At 35.9% G+C, this 15,982-nt stretch overlaps 2 protein-coding genes across 2 annotated transcripts in view; one reads left to right on the top strand and one right to left on the bottom strand.

Moving 5' to 3' along the window:
- LOC108387192 (LHFPL tetraspan subfamily member 5) overlaps nt 1-15,982 on the top strand; it is a 145,200-nt gene that overhangs the window by 46,893 nt on the left and 82,325 nt on the right. The window lies entirely within an intron of this gene.
- SRPK1 (SRSF protein kinase 1) overlaps nt 1-15,982 on the bottom strand; it is a 109,979-nt gene that overhangs the window by 23,499 nt on the left and 70,498 nt on the right. Inside the window, 6 exon segments of the mRNA XM_036998412.2 lie at nt 40-205; nt 1,103-1,209; nt 8,454-8,541; nt 9,616-9,703; nt 10,620-10,728; nt 11,778-11,896. Coding sequence (XP_036854307.2) covers nt 40-205; nt 1,103-1,209; nt 8,454-8,541; nt 9,616-9,703; nt 10,620-10,728; nt 11,778-11,896 — 677 coding nt within the window.

Here is a 15,982-nt window from a genome sequence, read left to right on the forward strand (position 1 = left end):
TCTAATGAAACTCCACCAAAGTCCCCAAAGAAAATATACCTGCTGATCCAGAAGGTGGAGGAGCCCCAGATCGCTGCCATTCTGTTGCTTCTGCAGCCAGCCTCCGGATGTACTGCTCATTCACTGATAATAAGATGTTTTCTGGTTTAATGTCAGTGTGGATGATACGGCACTTGGTATGTAAATAATCCAGACCCTGTAAAACCTGAGTGAAAATAGAACAGTAGACTTGCAAGCACACATACAAGTCTTTCCAGAGAAGGAAAAAATCGCAATACTGTATTTTAAAAATAGAAATATAAAAATGATACGGTACTTTTCCACAGAGAATATACCATATTTTTTAAAACACAAGGAAACTTCCTCAGAACAATTAACTGTAAATTATGAGCAAAGGCAACAGTTTACTTATATTACATATTATTTTACAATAAAAAGTTTCCCCAAGTTTTACAAAGCCAATTCTATTTGGAGATGTCCTTAAGTGCATTATAAAGACTGAGAATAAATATTGGTCAACATGCCCTATGAATGTGGAAATGTAGGTGAGGAAAGAGATTTTGGTATTTTTTAATTTAAATTTAAATTTCTTTGTTGATGAAGAGCTGACGTCTCTTACTTCCAAGTCTGGAGCTCTTTCCAGCAAAACACATTCAAACAAATTATCTGCTTTTGAAGCACTTATATTTTCTTAATGGTGAACTTCTTTACTGTATATTGAGAGCTGTTTAGAATATTAGAAAAAACCATAATTGTTATATAAAGGGATAGTAATTATGACATAGCAGTTCTCTATTAATATACAGTCAATATTTGCAACCAGATCTTCTAGAAAAAGACTCCAAATTTCAAAATCAGAAGGGAACTGTACACAGCTTCCCTTCTAATAATTATTATAGGAAATGAACCAGGGGAAAAATGATTCTGCTAAAATGTTTAAAAACAGAATAAATACAGTGAACCCTAGGGGCTAAATAAAACACTTGATTTTAGCTATTAAAAAAACCTAGTTTTTAACATAAAAGTTTCTATTGAAAATAGGAAACTCCTAATACTTTAAAAATCTTAAATATCACCACATAGAAAACACTAAAATACATACTTGCTGAATAATTTTTTTGACACAAGGCAGTGGAAGCCCTTGATAATTGGACTTGATGATCCACTTGAGCAGATGATGCCCCAAAACTTCAAACACCATGCAGATATCTAGGAGTTTGTTAAGGAGGAAAAGGGAGGCACAGGAGAAGAAAGGGGCAAGACAAAATGTGTTCCACCCCAGTTAACTGCTATTGTGTTATTCTTTCAGTATTAAAAGTTACAGAGCATGACTAAAAAAAAAAAAATCTGTGAAAAGCACTAGGCTTAACTTGTTGATTAGACTTTTTCCTGATGTCAAAACTAACGTCCAGGTAACAATTCCTATGCTCACAGCCTCAAAGCAAGGAAAAATAAATTCTGCTTTAACTGTAGAAGACAATGTATCAAAACTTAAATCTAAAAAAAATGCAAATGCCAACATTTTTTGAAAGTTGGAAACTGAGTTGCTTTATAGCTACAGTTTACAAAAGTAATCTTGATTATAGTGCCACCATGTGTTCTCTTTATGTCTGAACATTCCAATCATAACAGAGCAGGAATACTCTAAGCCTCCTAGTACGCCGGACACTGTAATGATTTTACTACTACTATGTTGGTATCTTCCACCTCTAGAAGTTTCTATACAAATCAGAAAGCCTAATACATACAACACATAATAACGACCTAGTGCTCTGACTTTTGTTTTAAATACGATCCTCCCTCCATTGAAGGAAAATGTGGGCTCCTTGATGAAATGGCCAAATTTAGGGTGAACCTGGAACCCCTGGCTGTGCCAACAGTAAGGGAACATGTCAAGAGCAAATAGGAAGCACCTTGAAGAGGATGTCACTGGCCAAAGTTAAGATTTTAAAGAGTGAAGTTATGAATTAACTTATTAATAATAGAATGAGTCCCAATGGATACTAAAATAAGTGTGTTGTGGGGTGGGAAATGTCTTCTTTAGAGAAAAAGTCAAGTGTAAGTACAAAAAAAAATGACAGAAATGGAAAAAATCACCATTTTTCAGTAACTACAGTAATAATTGATTCAGGTAAGAACTTTGGGAAAAGAATTGTCAGTGTCACAGTGACACTCCACAGATTGTTTATTAATTATAAAAGGAAAAGATACTTTTACACAGGGAAATCTAGAGGAGACTGTCTTAACCAAGGGATCAAACTTAACCAGCGATGGGCACAAATTCACGTCCTGTGCCCTCTGATGTAATACACTGGGAAGAACAAAACATCAGTCAAGTAGTGTACTTGACAAAAAAGATTAATATGAATTTAATCATGAGGAAACAATCAGGCAAATCCAAATTTAGGGATAAAACAACTGGCCTGCATTCTTAAAAAAAAAAAAAAAAGTCAATGCCATGAAAAGAAGGAACTGTTCTAAATTATATTAAAGGGACAGGGCTAACTCAGGAAAACAAATCAAAACTATAATAGAATACCATTTCAAATTCACTAGAATGACTAAAATAAAAAGACTAATATGACCAACTGTAGGTGAGGATATGGAGCAATTAGAACTCTCACATTAGGGTAGTAGAAGTGGTGTTAAATGGTACAACCACTTTGGAAAACTATGGATATAAACATATCCCTAGGAACTTTTACTTTAGTGAAGATGAAGCCTTAGGTTTACAGGGCCTGGGTTTACCCTCTTACTTGAAACGATGCTGACATCAAAAGCAGACAAAACACATACGACAATTTAAAGACCCTGGACATTAAGCAATGAAGGTAGTGATTCCTGAGAGAAGGGAAACAAAGGAGCCGAACCCTATGATTGCCTGAACTTACTGCCTTGAGACTTTCCAGACCCCTTGAGTTAAACAGATGAAATTCAGAGTCTTGGGAGACAAAGGCAGCTTGTTCACAGAGCAAGGTACCAGCCAGGAGAGAGCTGCAGAAAAAGGCAACTCTGGAGTTATGCAGAGGGACTCTCTTAAGTATTCAGCAAAGTATGAAGCAGCATAGATATATGAGGAAACTACCAGAGGCAGAGGAAAAAAATCACCTGAAAGGATTAGAGGAAATAGTGCCCAGCATTCCCATAGGCCTCTAACAGTGTCTGTTCTAACTGAAAAGACTAGAAAAACTCAGTCATAGTCATGGGCCAGAAAAAAACCCAAGCACATATGGTCAATTAATTTATAACAAAGGAGCCAGAATATGCAATGGAGAAAGGATAGTCTCTTTAATAAGTGGTTCTGGGAAAACTGGACAACTACATGCAAAAGAATGAAACTTGACCACATCTTACACCATATATAAAAATCATTTCAAAATGGATTAAAGACTGAAAATGAGACCTGTAATGATAAAATTCCTAGAAGAAAACATAGGCAGTAAGCTCCTTGACATTGGACTTCTTGATAATTTTTGTATTTCACACCAAAAACAAAGGCAACAAAAGCTAAAATAAACAAGTGGGAGTACATCAAACTAAAAATCTGCACAGCAAAGAAAAGCATCAACCAAACGAAAAGACAACCTCTGGAATGCAAGAGAATATTTGCAAACCATTTATCTGATAAGGGGTTAATGTCCTAAATATATAAAGAATTCATACAACTCAACAGGAAAAAAAAATCTGAACAAAAAATTAGCAGATCTGAACAGACATATTCCCAGAGACATACAGATGGCTGAAAGGTACATGAAAATGAACTCAACATCACTAAGTATCAGGGTAATGCAAACAAAAATCACGAGATATTACCTCACATCTATTAGAGCAGCTATTGTCAAAAAGACGAGATAACCAGTGTTGGTGAGGATGTGTAGAAAAGGAAACCCTGTGCACTGTTGGTAGGAATGCAAATTAGTGCAGTATGGAAAACAGTATGGAGGCTTATTAAAAGACTAAAAATAGAACTATTATATGAGACAGCAATTCTACTTCTGGGTATTTATCCAAAGGAAATAAAATCATGCTCTCAGAAAGATTTCTACACCCCCATACTCACTGCAGTATTATTTACAACAGCCAAGACACAGAAACAACCTAAGTGTCCACAGATGGATGAATGGATAAAGATGTGGAATACCATACACACAAATACATGCAAACACAATGTAATGATATTACTCAGCCATACCAAAGAAAGAAATCCTGCTATTTGCAACATGGATAGATCTTAATGGCATTATGCTAAGCGAAATAAATCAGACAGAGAAAGACAAATACTGTATGACCTTATAAGTGGAATCTAAAAAAAACCCCCCGAATTTATAGATACTGAGAAGAGACTATTGGTTGCTGGAGAGTGGTACAGGCAAATGGGTGAAGAGATCAAAAGGTACAAACTTACAGTTATAAGATGAATTAGTCTTGGGAATATAATGTACAGCATAGTGACTACTGTTGACAATACTGTACTGAGTATTTGAAAGTTGCTAAGAAGACAGATCTTAAAGTTCTCATCACAAGAAAAAAAAATCTATGTGATAAGGGATAACTGTGGTAATCATTTGGCAATGTAAACACATATCAAATCATTATGTTGTACCACCAAAACTAATACAGTGTTCTATGTCAATTATATCTCAATTTAAAAAAGAAAAAGACTAGAAAAATTCATTGTCATGTGACATTGGGTAGATTTTTCAGGAAGGTCTTCCCTCAGTAGAAATGATAAGCCCTAAACTGAACACTGCTCTGGATCCATCTAACAAATCACAAAAGTAAAATCTGAAAAGGATCAAACTGTTTCCAAATAACTGCATCCCAGAACAAAGCTCAAGAAGAGTTAAAGCAATACACAATATCCAGCAGTTTACATATTAAAAATCATAGTACCTCAAAGATAAATGGGCAGTAAAGATGCAGGAAAACATATCTGAAAATTAGAATAACCAAACATTCTAAACTGACCCAGAACTAACACAAACATTATTTTGTGTGTGTGTATATGTGTAAAGATATGAATTGAACATCTGAGATGAAAAGTACAAGAGAGATGAAAAACACACTGGCTGGGATAAATGGCAAATTAGGCACTGCAGAATAAAAAGGTTAGTGAATGTGAAGGCATAACAACAGAAACTATCTTAATGAAACACATGAAGGAAAAAGAACCCAACCAACCAACCAACCCAACCCACCTCCCAACAAGAGTAAAAGCTGTGGGGCAGATCCCCAAACACGGAGAGGGGGTAAGGGAATGAAGGCACCTGCTCTTGGCAACAGATCAATAAATCGTGAAAGTAATGGCAATGATCAACCCAGGTGCAAAGTGTAGTTCTAATGCTTCAATTCTGTTCATTTCCCACTAAAAGGGAGTAGGGTTTCTTAGAGAAATGGTTGATTCCAGGTTTGGGACAGGAAATGATCAAGATGAACCTGAAACATCTTGATGGGCCAAATAATAAAAAAAACTGTCAAAGAACTTACATGGATTCTGACTCAAATAATATTTTAAAAACTAAAAGAAAAAAGTATGACATTTAGAGAGACTGAAACACCAGTGACTAGATACTGGATGACTAAGAAAATATACCAATTTTTTTTAGATATTACCATTGTGTTGGGGGTTATATTTTAAAGGATTATCTTTTGGAGATATATTCTAAAATAGTATGGATGAAATATCTAAGATTATATTATAAACAATATATCTAATAATGTATCTAAGGTAAAGACAAGACTGGTTATGAGTTGATAATTCCCGAAATGGGTAATGGATCTGTGAGAATTCATTCAACTACATAATCTATTTTTATATATATGAAATATACAAAACAGGATCTAAAACAATGCAGATTTCTTAAAAACAAACAAAAAACAGAATTAGGTTATTCTCTTATGTTCCTAGCTTTAATCCCAGCTTTTATTGTTGAGGGAAGCATTATAATTTGGCAGTGTTGTTTTAATTTGTAAGCAGTGATATAAAAATGACCAAACATTTAACAGCTTTAAAAACAAAAAAGACAAAATACGTAGTAAAAAAAAAAAGACACTGAAGACATAGTAGGTCACATGGGTGGTCTACAGTGATACTTACATCAGTATAATATATAGGTCAGCTGTGCCTTCTTAATCACTCCTATCCTCTCACAACCCCTTAGAATGAATCAATTTATACTGAAGTCTATATAACCAACTTTTTAGTTCAGGGTCTTTTATATTTCAATATGATAAAAGACAGTGAGTCAGAGATTCCCAGAAACAAAGAAAAATATAGATAATGCAGCTCCATGCAGATATGCCTGTGTTGTGAAAAGAGACGAGGGACAACACTAATTCTTAACTCACAGTTCCAAGTTTTATCCTTTTCAATCTCTAGTTACAGCAAATAATGTAGTGGCCAAGATAGCTGGGAGACAAGCAGGAAGAAGGGCACAGAGAAGTGGATAATGACAAAGGGAAAAATGAATAAAATAGGAACTCAGTGGATATAAACTACAAAGAAACCACTGGGTAAGGTTTGGACAATATCTTGGAGTTTGAAATTCAAATCTACTGTGAGATTTTAATAGTTAAGAAAAAAAACCTTCTTGCTTAGGATCAAATAAAGATACTCAGAATTACTGAAGAGACTAGAGTATTTCTAGAGTTTTATTTGTAACTTTTATAAATTAGTACAGAAATTTGGCACAATGACAAGCATTATAAGATCAAATAACAGGGAAACAGAATCAAACAGCTATCAGGATATCTTATGTTATTTCTTGGTTAGCCTTCTTAATACTTCGAACATAGACACACACACACACACACAGACACACACAGACACACACACACACACACAGACACACACAGACACAGACACACACACACACACACACACACACACACACACACACACACACCACACACACACACACACTAAGCCATCTACCAAATGACCACATAACCAGATGCTGTTTTAGAATGGGATGATTCTTGTAGAAATTTTCCTTAAAGATTGGATATACATGATTTGCACTTCCCCCAAGAAGTAACTCATAGTTCATTTTAGAATGATAGATAAATCTTTTCATGTGATCACCTATTTTCTCTTCTCTCTTCTTGTTTCCCTGTTCAAATCTCTTAACAGTCGACAACCCTATGTACCATATATACCCACCTCTTCAAAACAAAGAATTACAAGTCAATTAAGACTGTTAAGAGAAGCTAAACACGTGGGGAAAATACAATGATATATGAAATGGCTTTATACATTTTTTAATTGTTAATGAACATACAGTTTTAGACTCTCGAATCTGGGTGATATTCTACTTCATCTTTTGTTCTCAAAAATCTGATAGGCCTTTATAATTATAGCTGTTAAAATAACCTTTTATTCAGTTCATTGCACAGCATTTTGATATTAACTTTTTTAATTTCTAATTTTTTAATTTTTAATATTTTAATTTTGGTATCGTAAATGTATAATTACTTGAACAATATGGTTACTTGACTCCCCCTATTATCAAGTCCCCCCAACATACCCCATTACAGTCACTGTCCATCAGCGTAGTAAGATGCTATAGAATCATTACTTTTCTTCTCTGTATATCCTGCCTTTCCCTTGTCACCCCCCACCCCCCACTACATTATGTGTGCTAATCGTAATGCCCCTTTTCCTCCGTCATCCCTCCTTCCCCACCCATCCTCCCCAGTTCCTTTCCCTTTGGTAACTGTTAGTCCATTCTTGGGTTCTGTGAGTCTGGTGCTGTTTGGTTCCTTCAGTTTTCTCTTTGTTCTTATACTCCACAGATGAGTGAAATCATTTGGTACTTGTCTTTCTCCACCTGGCTTATTTCACTGAGCATAATACCCTCTAGCTCCATCCGTGTTGTTGCAAATGGTAGGATTTGTTTTCTGATATTAACTTTTGAAAAAAATCAGCTAAGCCTCCCTCCAACTCTAAAATTCTAAGGATCTGAATTAAAAACATAAAACAAGTCAGTTTTTTCATTATGACACAATGTGAACAATCACATTTGATTGGATTCTAAGCATAACCTACATGTAGTCTCTTCAATGTTGAGGCCTGGTATATAATAAAAATGTGTTAAAATCTTGTTTATTCAGTATTTATCAGGAAAATTACTTCCATTAAAATTTCTGTGCTTGATGACAGAAACTGCAGAGACTTTACTTAGTAATATGAAACTATTCTCTAAAAAAGCTTTTCTTTGACTTGGGTTTAATTCACCTGAAAAAGAGGAAAAAGTCCAAAACAATAACCTGAAAAATCACAACATACTAATAAGACAGACATGGTTCCCCTCAAGTTTAAATAAAAGAAAGTAATTTGATTATAGCTTGTCTTCAGAAGAGAGAGACAAACATTATTCATATACAAATCTAGTTCTTTACTTTGGGATAAAGTTATTCCATGACTTATTTTCAAATGGGTTCTAAAAGGATACGTGTTCCATTAACTCCTGATATTTTAAAGTCATCTAGAAGTTGGACAACCATTTCTCTATTTGGATCATTAGGGTCTGAATTGCGAACCTATATTGAGAAAGAGACAGTATTTAGCAAAAGGGAAAAGATGGAAATAAGCCAAATGGTGGGGGAGGGAATACCTGCAGCAAATATAACATGATTAATTACTTCAAGAAACAGTTCATACAAACCTATGAGAAAACTATAATTTTAATAGCTCAAATAGGTAAAGAATATAAGTGTTTTACAAAAGGAAATACAACCAACAAAAACTATTCTAATGACTACTCAAAGTGTGACTCCCATACTAACTTCTGATTACCAGGCCACGAAGAATTAAGAGGCACTTGCAGGATGTACATTAACTACAGCGGTATGCACACTGTTTATTCAGCTGACATTTTTTTTTTTAACAGAAAAGTTTTTTCAATGAAGGAAGCCGTACATTTATTTCCTTTTGGCCATAAGCTCCTTGTATTTCATAGACTGGAACTTTGAAAAGTACTTCTTTAGAGTCTCCTGATCTAACATCCTCACTTTACAAATGAAAAACCTAAGGCTCAAGAAAATAAAATGTTGACTTGGAAGATATACTGGGATGGAGCTGGTCCTAAAACCCAGGTTTTTCTAATTCAGAGTTTAAGTTCCTTCTACTACACTGACATCTTTCTAATTTGTAACAATACTGAAAATAATTTTTTGATAAAATTTACCTAAGTTTCCAGGTATAAAGGGAACTAATAAATAGAAAAATATATAATATAAAAATAAACAATGTAAAATTTTAAAACATAAAATAGATGTTATGTATTTATTCACATAATTTTCCTTTTAACCACAGTAGGAAAGAAAAACATTTTTCTGTGCTATCTGGCACATAAAACATGCTCAAACATTTTTGTTTACTTTGTAAGTTTTTTCAGTGCTTACTGAGAATTCCCATTACATCCTATTTTACCAGTTTCCTATCATATGCCCAGAAAATGTAAATATTGTCATCTTCTACCTCTTTAACAACAACTGGACCTTTATAGTAAAAATTAGCCATGGCTAAAGATTCAACATTTGGTATGTCTTAATTCAATTAATCCTTATTTATTTATAATGCTTTGTAGTTTACACATATGATCTAATACTCACTGATCTCAGCAACCGGATTTCATCTAGTGCTGTTTCAGTATAATGTTCAGCACTTTTAACTACTTTCATTGCCACAAATTTCTTCCCCCTAAGAAACAAACATAGGCAATTAAGACTAAATGTACTGCACCTACTTTAGGAAGCTAAGATCTATAACTGGGAAGGAAGCAGTGGCAACAATACAAATACTGATTTCATGCTTCCCTGTACTCAAACACAGGTTACTTCTATGGGTCCCTCATACCTGTTAAGGGCACTAACCAGCCAGATAAAACTTATAGGAAGAAGAAAGTCTTTTCTCAGGTAATGTCAGTCACCAAACATTTTTTGTAAGTTAAAATCTATCTTTTGAATGTCTCTCTGACCAAGTAAAAGATGAAATGGGGACTTAAAAATGGGGAAAATGCCACCAAATCAGAAGTATCCTGTGTAACTGGATAGCAAAAGCTAAAAGGTTAAAAGCTGTAATACTTTCTTATAATAAGCCAGAAGAAATATTTGGGTGAAAACAAACTGGTAAAGTGCCCAGAGAGGAATTATACTGTTGCATCATAGATAAATGGTACACTTTTAGGAACATGTCTAATGTTAATTGCCTGTGATTTTTATGTAGAGAAAATCTACGTATGTATGGCTGAGCAAATCTGTTAGCAAAATAAAATATAAGAAAATAAATAATTTCACATAGGTTGGCCTAGGATGTCATCTAAAAATTGAGCTCTACTCCAGTGAGAAAAATTATGAATTTACATACTATATATTCATTGAATGTTTATAATGCTTTCAATCTGGGAGTTCTAATTTAATCAGTTTTTTGTCTCTAAATGTGCTTCTTCACCCGAAGAAAAGTCATTTGCCCAAGAACATATAAATTATCAACAACAAAATTTTTATTAAGAAATCAGTCTAGAACTAGACTTGAAGGCTAGCTCATCTCTGGAAAAATTAGACAAAACATTTAGGCATCACCTAATTAATTATTTTGCAGGACCACTAAAACTTACTGAATATCCCATGATAACCACACTGTTGAAAAGTGTCCCCAGCCCAACTTTCGGATCACATGATATCTCCCATTGAATAGATCTCCGATTTTCACAAGATGATAACCTCCTGGAAGAAACAACAGGAGGGAACAGCCACTTATGTAGCAAGAAGAGATATTTCACATCCCATTTCTCAACATTTATACACTTTTGATCAAATAAAAATGGTTTCTTCTGTACAATCAATTCAACAGAAGAAAATTTTAAGTCAGTCACATAGCAGTACTGAGCTCATGTTACAAGGAAAAAGATTAATTAATGATTTAGAGAAAGCATGTGATACCTTGTAGAACAATCCGTTGTTACTTAAAAAAAATAAGTCTTCCTCAAACAAGAATAAGGCTTATGTATCACAATTTTGTTGCCCCTTAATAATCCAATATATTTATCTAAACATATAAATCTATTACTGTTACAGTCTCAGGATGTTTTTTAGATTAATGAAGTCCATTTGTTTAACTTAAAAAGAGAAAACAGAGGGTTTGCTTCTCTAATATACAATGCAACAAAACAAAAAAAACAGGAAGGCCTGAAAAGGCTGCCAACAGTGACAGGAATCAAGGTATCTTCTTCACATCTTTGCCTGCTGAGAATAAGAGCCAGATTCTCCTAGATGATAAGATATATTCTGTGCTACGTTCCTATCCAAGAATCCTATGAGGTCTCCTAAAGAAATAAAATGTATCAGGCAACTCTGACACAGTTTAGGTACCTATACTTCCAGTTTAACTTATCTTAGGAATCATTACTATGGCGGAAAAAAGTAATGAAAAGGTATTTTTCAAAATTCTACATGCCAAATCTTTTCATTAGTTACTTCTAGGTGATAGCATTACAGGTGACTTTTATTGTCTTTTTCTTTAATGTTTCTAAATTAAGGTAAATATGCATTATCATTTTTAAAGAGAAAAGAAGTTAAAAACAGATTTAATATAAAATTAAGCTTTAGTAAGTTAAGTCAAACTGAGAGGCAATACTGTTTCCTATATTTAGAGAAAAGGATTCCATAAGCAGAAAGCATCAAAACTGTTTATACCAACAGACCAAACATTCAAGTGAGAAACCACATATACATGGATCCTGTGTTGTTTGCTATCTCCTTACAGAAAGCCTTACCTTTACAATAATCATTGGGATCTTCCTGTTCATCATCATCAGATCCCAGAATCTCCTCCTCCTGTTCTGGTAGATCACTCTCAGAGTGGGGAGCAGAGCCTCGGTGCTGAGTTTCAGATCTAAGAAATAATACAAACATGTTCATTCCATATGGACAAAAGAGAGGAAGAAAGCATCATTTTCAAAATGTCCCAATTTAACAGATGATACAAATAGAATATTTTCTAATGGTAGTCTAGGAAAACATTAGCTATCACTTTACCTCATATTAGGAAAATAATATTAAACAGTCATGACTAAATAAAATCTAGAGTATATACGAAAGTAAAAAGGGGAAAAATTATATGAACTCAATATCCAAACAAAACTGCTTATAAAAGTATTTGATTACAGATGCAAAAAATACAGAATAGTGGAAGAAAACCAAATAGTTTTATCAGCTAATGGTTCAGATCAAGATTTTTGGTGACCATTTCAACCTGATTTGATTGTTGGTACTTGCTTGTTTGTCCCCCAGGGAATATAAAAGTTAACTATTAATTGCATGATTTAACGTGTTCATTCTTTTTTTTTTTTGAGAGGGCATCTCTCATATTTATTGATCAAATGGTTGTTAACAATAAAATTCTGTATAGGGGACTCAATGCACAATCATTCATCAACCCCAAGCCTAATTTTCGTCAGTCTCCAATCTTTTGAAGCATAACAAACAAGTTCTTACATGGTGAACAAGTTCTTACATAGCGAATAAGTTCTTACACGGTGAACAGTGCAAGAGCAGTAATATCACAGAAACTTTCAGTTTTGATCACACGTCATGAACTATAAACAATCAAGTCACATATGATTATTCATTTGATTTTTATACTTGATTTATATGTGAATCCCACATTTCTCCCTTATTATTATAATTTTTTAAATAAAATGCTGAAGTGGTAGGTAGATGCAAGATAAAGGTAGAAAACATAATTTAGTGCTATAAGAGGGCAAATGTAGATAGATGATCAGGTCTGTGCCTATAGACTGAGTATTAATCCAAGCTGGACAAGGGCAACAAAACATCCATGGATACAGAAGATTTCTCTCAAAACAGGGGGGGGTGAGGTTCTAAGACTCACCACTGTTGATCCCCAATTTCTCACCTGATGGCCCCCCTGTGACTGTGCCTGTCTTAGGTTGTTCCTACCTTGAGTAATCTTACCCATCTCTGGCTAACCAGTCGTCTTCCGGGGCCATACAGGGAAATGTAGAAGTTGGTAAGTGAGAGAGAAGCCATATTCTTTGAAAAGGTGAGCTTTTTACTTCCTTGCAGATTTATGCCCTGTGGCTTCTTTGCCCAGCATTTGTCTTGAGGTATCTTTACCACTTGGAAGAATTATGATACTCGGCAATTTTTGATATGATGCACGAATTCTACTAAAGGGTTGTAATTAGGAAGGAAGAAGAAAAGCTATAGAAGTAGCAGATGGAAAAAAACATGGGAAGATTGATTATTTCTTTGACATATCTTCTTGTAGAGTAACATAAGCATGTATAGGTTTTAACAAACTACTAATTAAATTGCATACACACATTAACAGAATAGGAATACAGATTACATAATAAAAGCAGACCTAAAATTACCAGCCATATCCAGTGAAACCAAGAAAACCAGTTAGGTACCCTAGGCATTTGTGAAAACTTATCAATGATATGATGGACATTGTCTAACTGAATTTGAATAGTTTGAGAAAAATCAGACAAGTTAAAACAACACATTCTTGGGAACTGTTCACATCCCATATGTTCTTTTAACAGTAGATAGTCTATAGTCCCATGATTTTGGAGCACTGCAACTTGCACTTCTCCTAATTCTTGGTTGAGTTCCGACAGTACAGATCCAGTCAAATTTGTTGTTTTACTGTATGCACAGGCCAGCTTAGATATCTCCTTCTTCATTCCAATGGCAAGTCCAGGAACCGGTGGGATGAATGGAGCTACAACTGCAACAGCGCCAGGATCTTTGTTGAAGTTTTTTGATGGTCATCTTCTGGAATGACTCTTCCAGAGGATGTTGATGTTGGAAGTTTTTCTTCATATCGTATCTTACTTCGTTTTCTGTGTAGCCAAATTAGGCTTTGATCCTCTGTATAAACACAAACAAACCCTTTGCCCACACTTTGATATGACCTTTCTACCATTGTGAAGAACCTACTGGAGATCACCACACAGGAACCCCTTCACAAGGTGCTGGGTTCTCACAGGTGTGGATGTAGTCTGGCTGTTGTCCTGTGTCTTCTGGTCTTTCTGTTAGGAATTGGCTTTGTTGTATTTTTAAAAATATATGTGGTTTTGGGAGGAGATTTCCACTGCTGTACTCACGCCGCCATATTGGCTCCCACTCCACATGTTCATTCTTAATGATAAAATGTCTTTGGTAAAGTAGTTTGGAACTATTTGTACTATTTTCCTAAATGGAAATAATAAGTCTGAATGAACATTCCCAAATTGAAGATTAAGAAGGATTTCTAAAACAGACTCCCTGATTTCAAACTTGGTATCTTTTACAATTAAAATATGATTGTTAAGAATAACCACAACTGGGGGCGGAGCCAGGATGGCGGCGTGAGTAGAGCAGTGGAAATCTCCTCCCCAAAACACATAGATCTATGAAAATATAACAAAGAAAACTCTTCCTAAAATAGAGACCAGAGGACCCAGGACAACATCCAGACCAAATCCACACCTGCAAGAACCCAGCGCCTTGCGAAGGGGGTAAGATACAAGCCCCGGCCCGGAGGGACCCAAGCGACCCTCCCCCCGGCTCCGGCGGGTGGAAAGAAACCGGAGCGGTTTTTTTTTTGGCGAGCGCTTTTTGGAAGCCTTAAAGGGACAGGGACCCCGGTGGTAGGGAGGCAGGGCGGCGGGACCGGTGAGCAGGTGCATGGGACCAGCGCCTGATGACAAAAAAGAATCGCGTTTTTTCCTTTTTTTTCTTCTCTTTCTTTTTTTATTCTGTTCCCTCTCTCATTGTTGCTGTTGTTGTTTTGGTTTGAAGAGTGCTTTTTGGAAGTCTTAAAGGGGCAGGACAGGACACTTAGAACAGAGGCAGAGAATCTGGGGATCTCTGGGCACTCTAACCCCCTGGGCAACAGGGAGCACAGAGGCCCCTTACGGAGATAAATAGCCTCCCGGCCACTCCCCCTCCAACGGGGCTCCAGCACTTTGGAGGAGCAGCCCCAGCCAGGCCAGGCCCACAGCAACAGCAGAGATAAACTCCATAGCAAACGGGCAGGTAGCAGAAGCCCTGTCTGCGCACAGCTGACAAGCATAAGCCACTAGAGGTCGCTATTCTCCCAGGAGAGGAAGGCCACAAACCAACAAGAAGGGAAGCTCTTCCAGCGGTCACTCATACCAGCTCTGCAAACTATCTCTATCACCATGAAAAGGCAAAACTACAGGCAGACAAAGATCACAGAGACAACACCTGAGAAGGAGACAGACCTAACCAGTCCTCCTGAAAAAGAATTCAAAATAAAAATCATGAACATGCTGACAGAGATGCAGAGAAAAATGCAAGAGCAATGGGATGAGATGCAGAGAAAAATGCAAGAGCAATGGGATGAGGTCCGGAGGGAGATCACAGATGTCAGGAACGAGATCACAGAAGTGAAACAATCCCTGGAAGCATTTATAAGCAGAATGGATAAGATGCAAGAGGCCATTGAAGGAATAGAAGCCAGAGAACAGGAACGTATAGAAGCTGACATAGAGAGAGATAAAAGGATCTCCAGGAATGAAACAACACTAAGAGAACTATGTGACCAATCCAAAAGGAATGATATTCGTATTGTAGGGGTACAAGAAGAAGAAGAAAGAGGAAAAGGGACAGAAAGTCTTTTTGAAGAAATAATTGCTGAAAACTTCCCCAAACTGGGGGAAGAAATAATCGAACAGACCATGGAATTACACAGAACCCCCAACAGAAAGGATCCAAGGAGGACAACACCAAGACACATAGTAATTAAAATGGCAAGGATCAAGGACAAGGAAAGAGTTTTAAAGGCAGCTAGACAGAAAAAGGTCACCTATAAAGGAAAACCCATCAAGCTAACATCAGACTTCTCGACAGAAACCCTACAGGCCAGAAGAGAATGGCATGATATACTTAATGCAATGAAACAGAAGGGCCTTGAACCAAGGATACTGTACCCAGCAAGACTATC

The sequence above is a fragment of the Manis javanica genome, chromosome 16 (assembly GCF_040802235.1).
Source record: "Manis javanica isolate MJ-LG chromosome 16, MJ_LKY, whole genome shotgun sequence".
Lineage (NCBI taxonomy): Eukaryota > Metazoa > Chordata > Mammalia > Pholidota > Manidae > Manis > Manis javanica.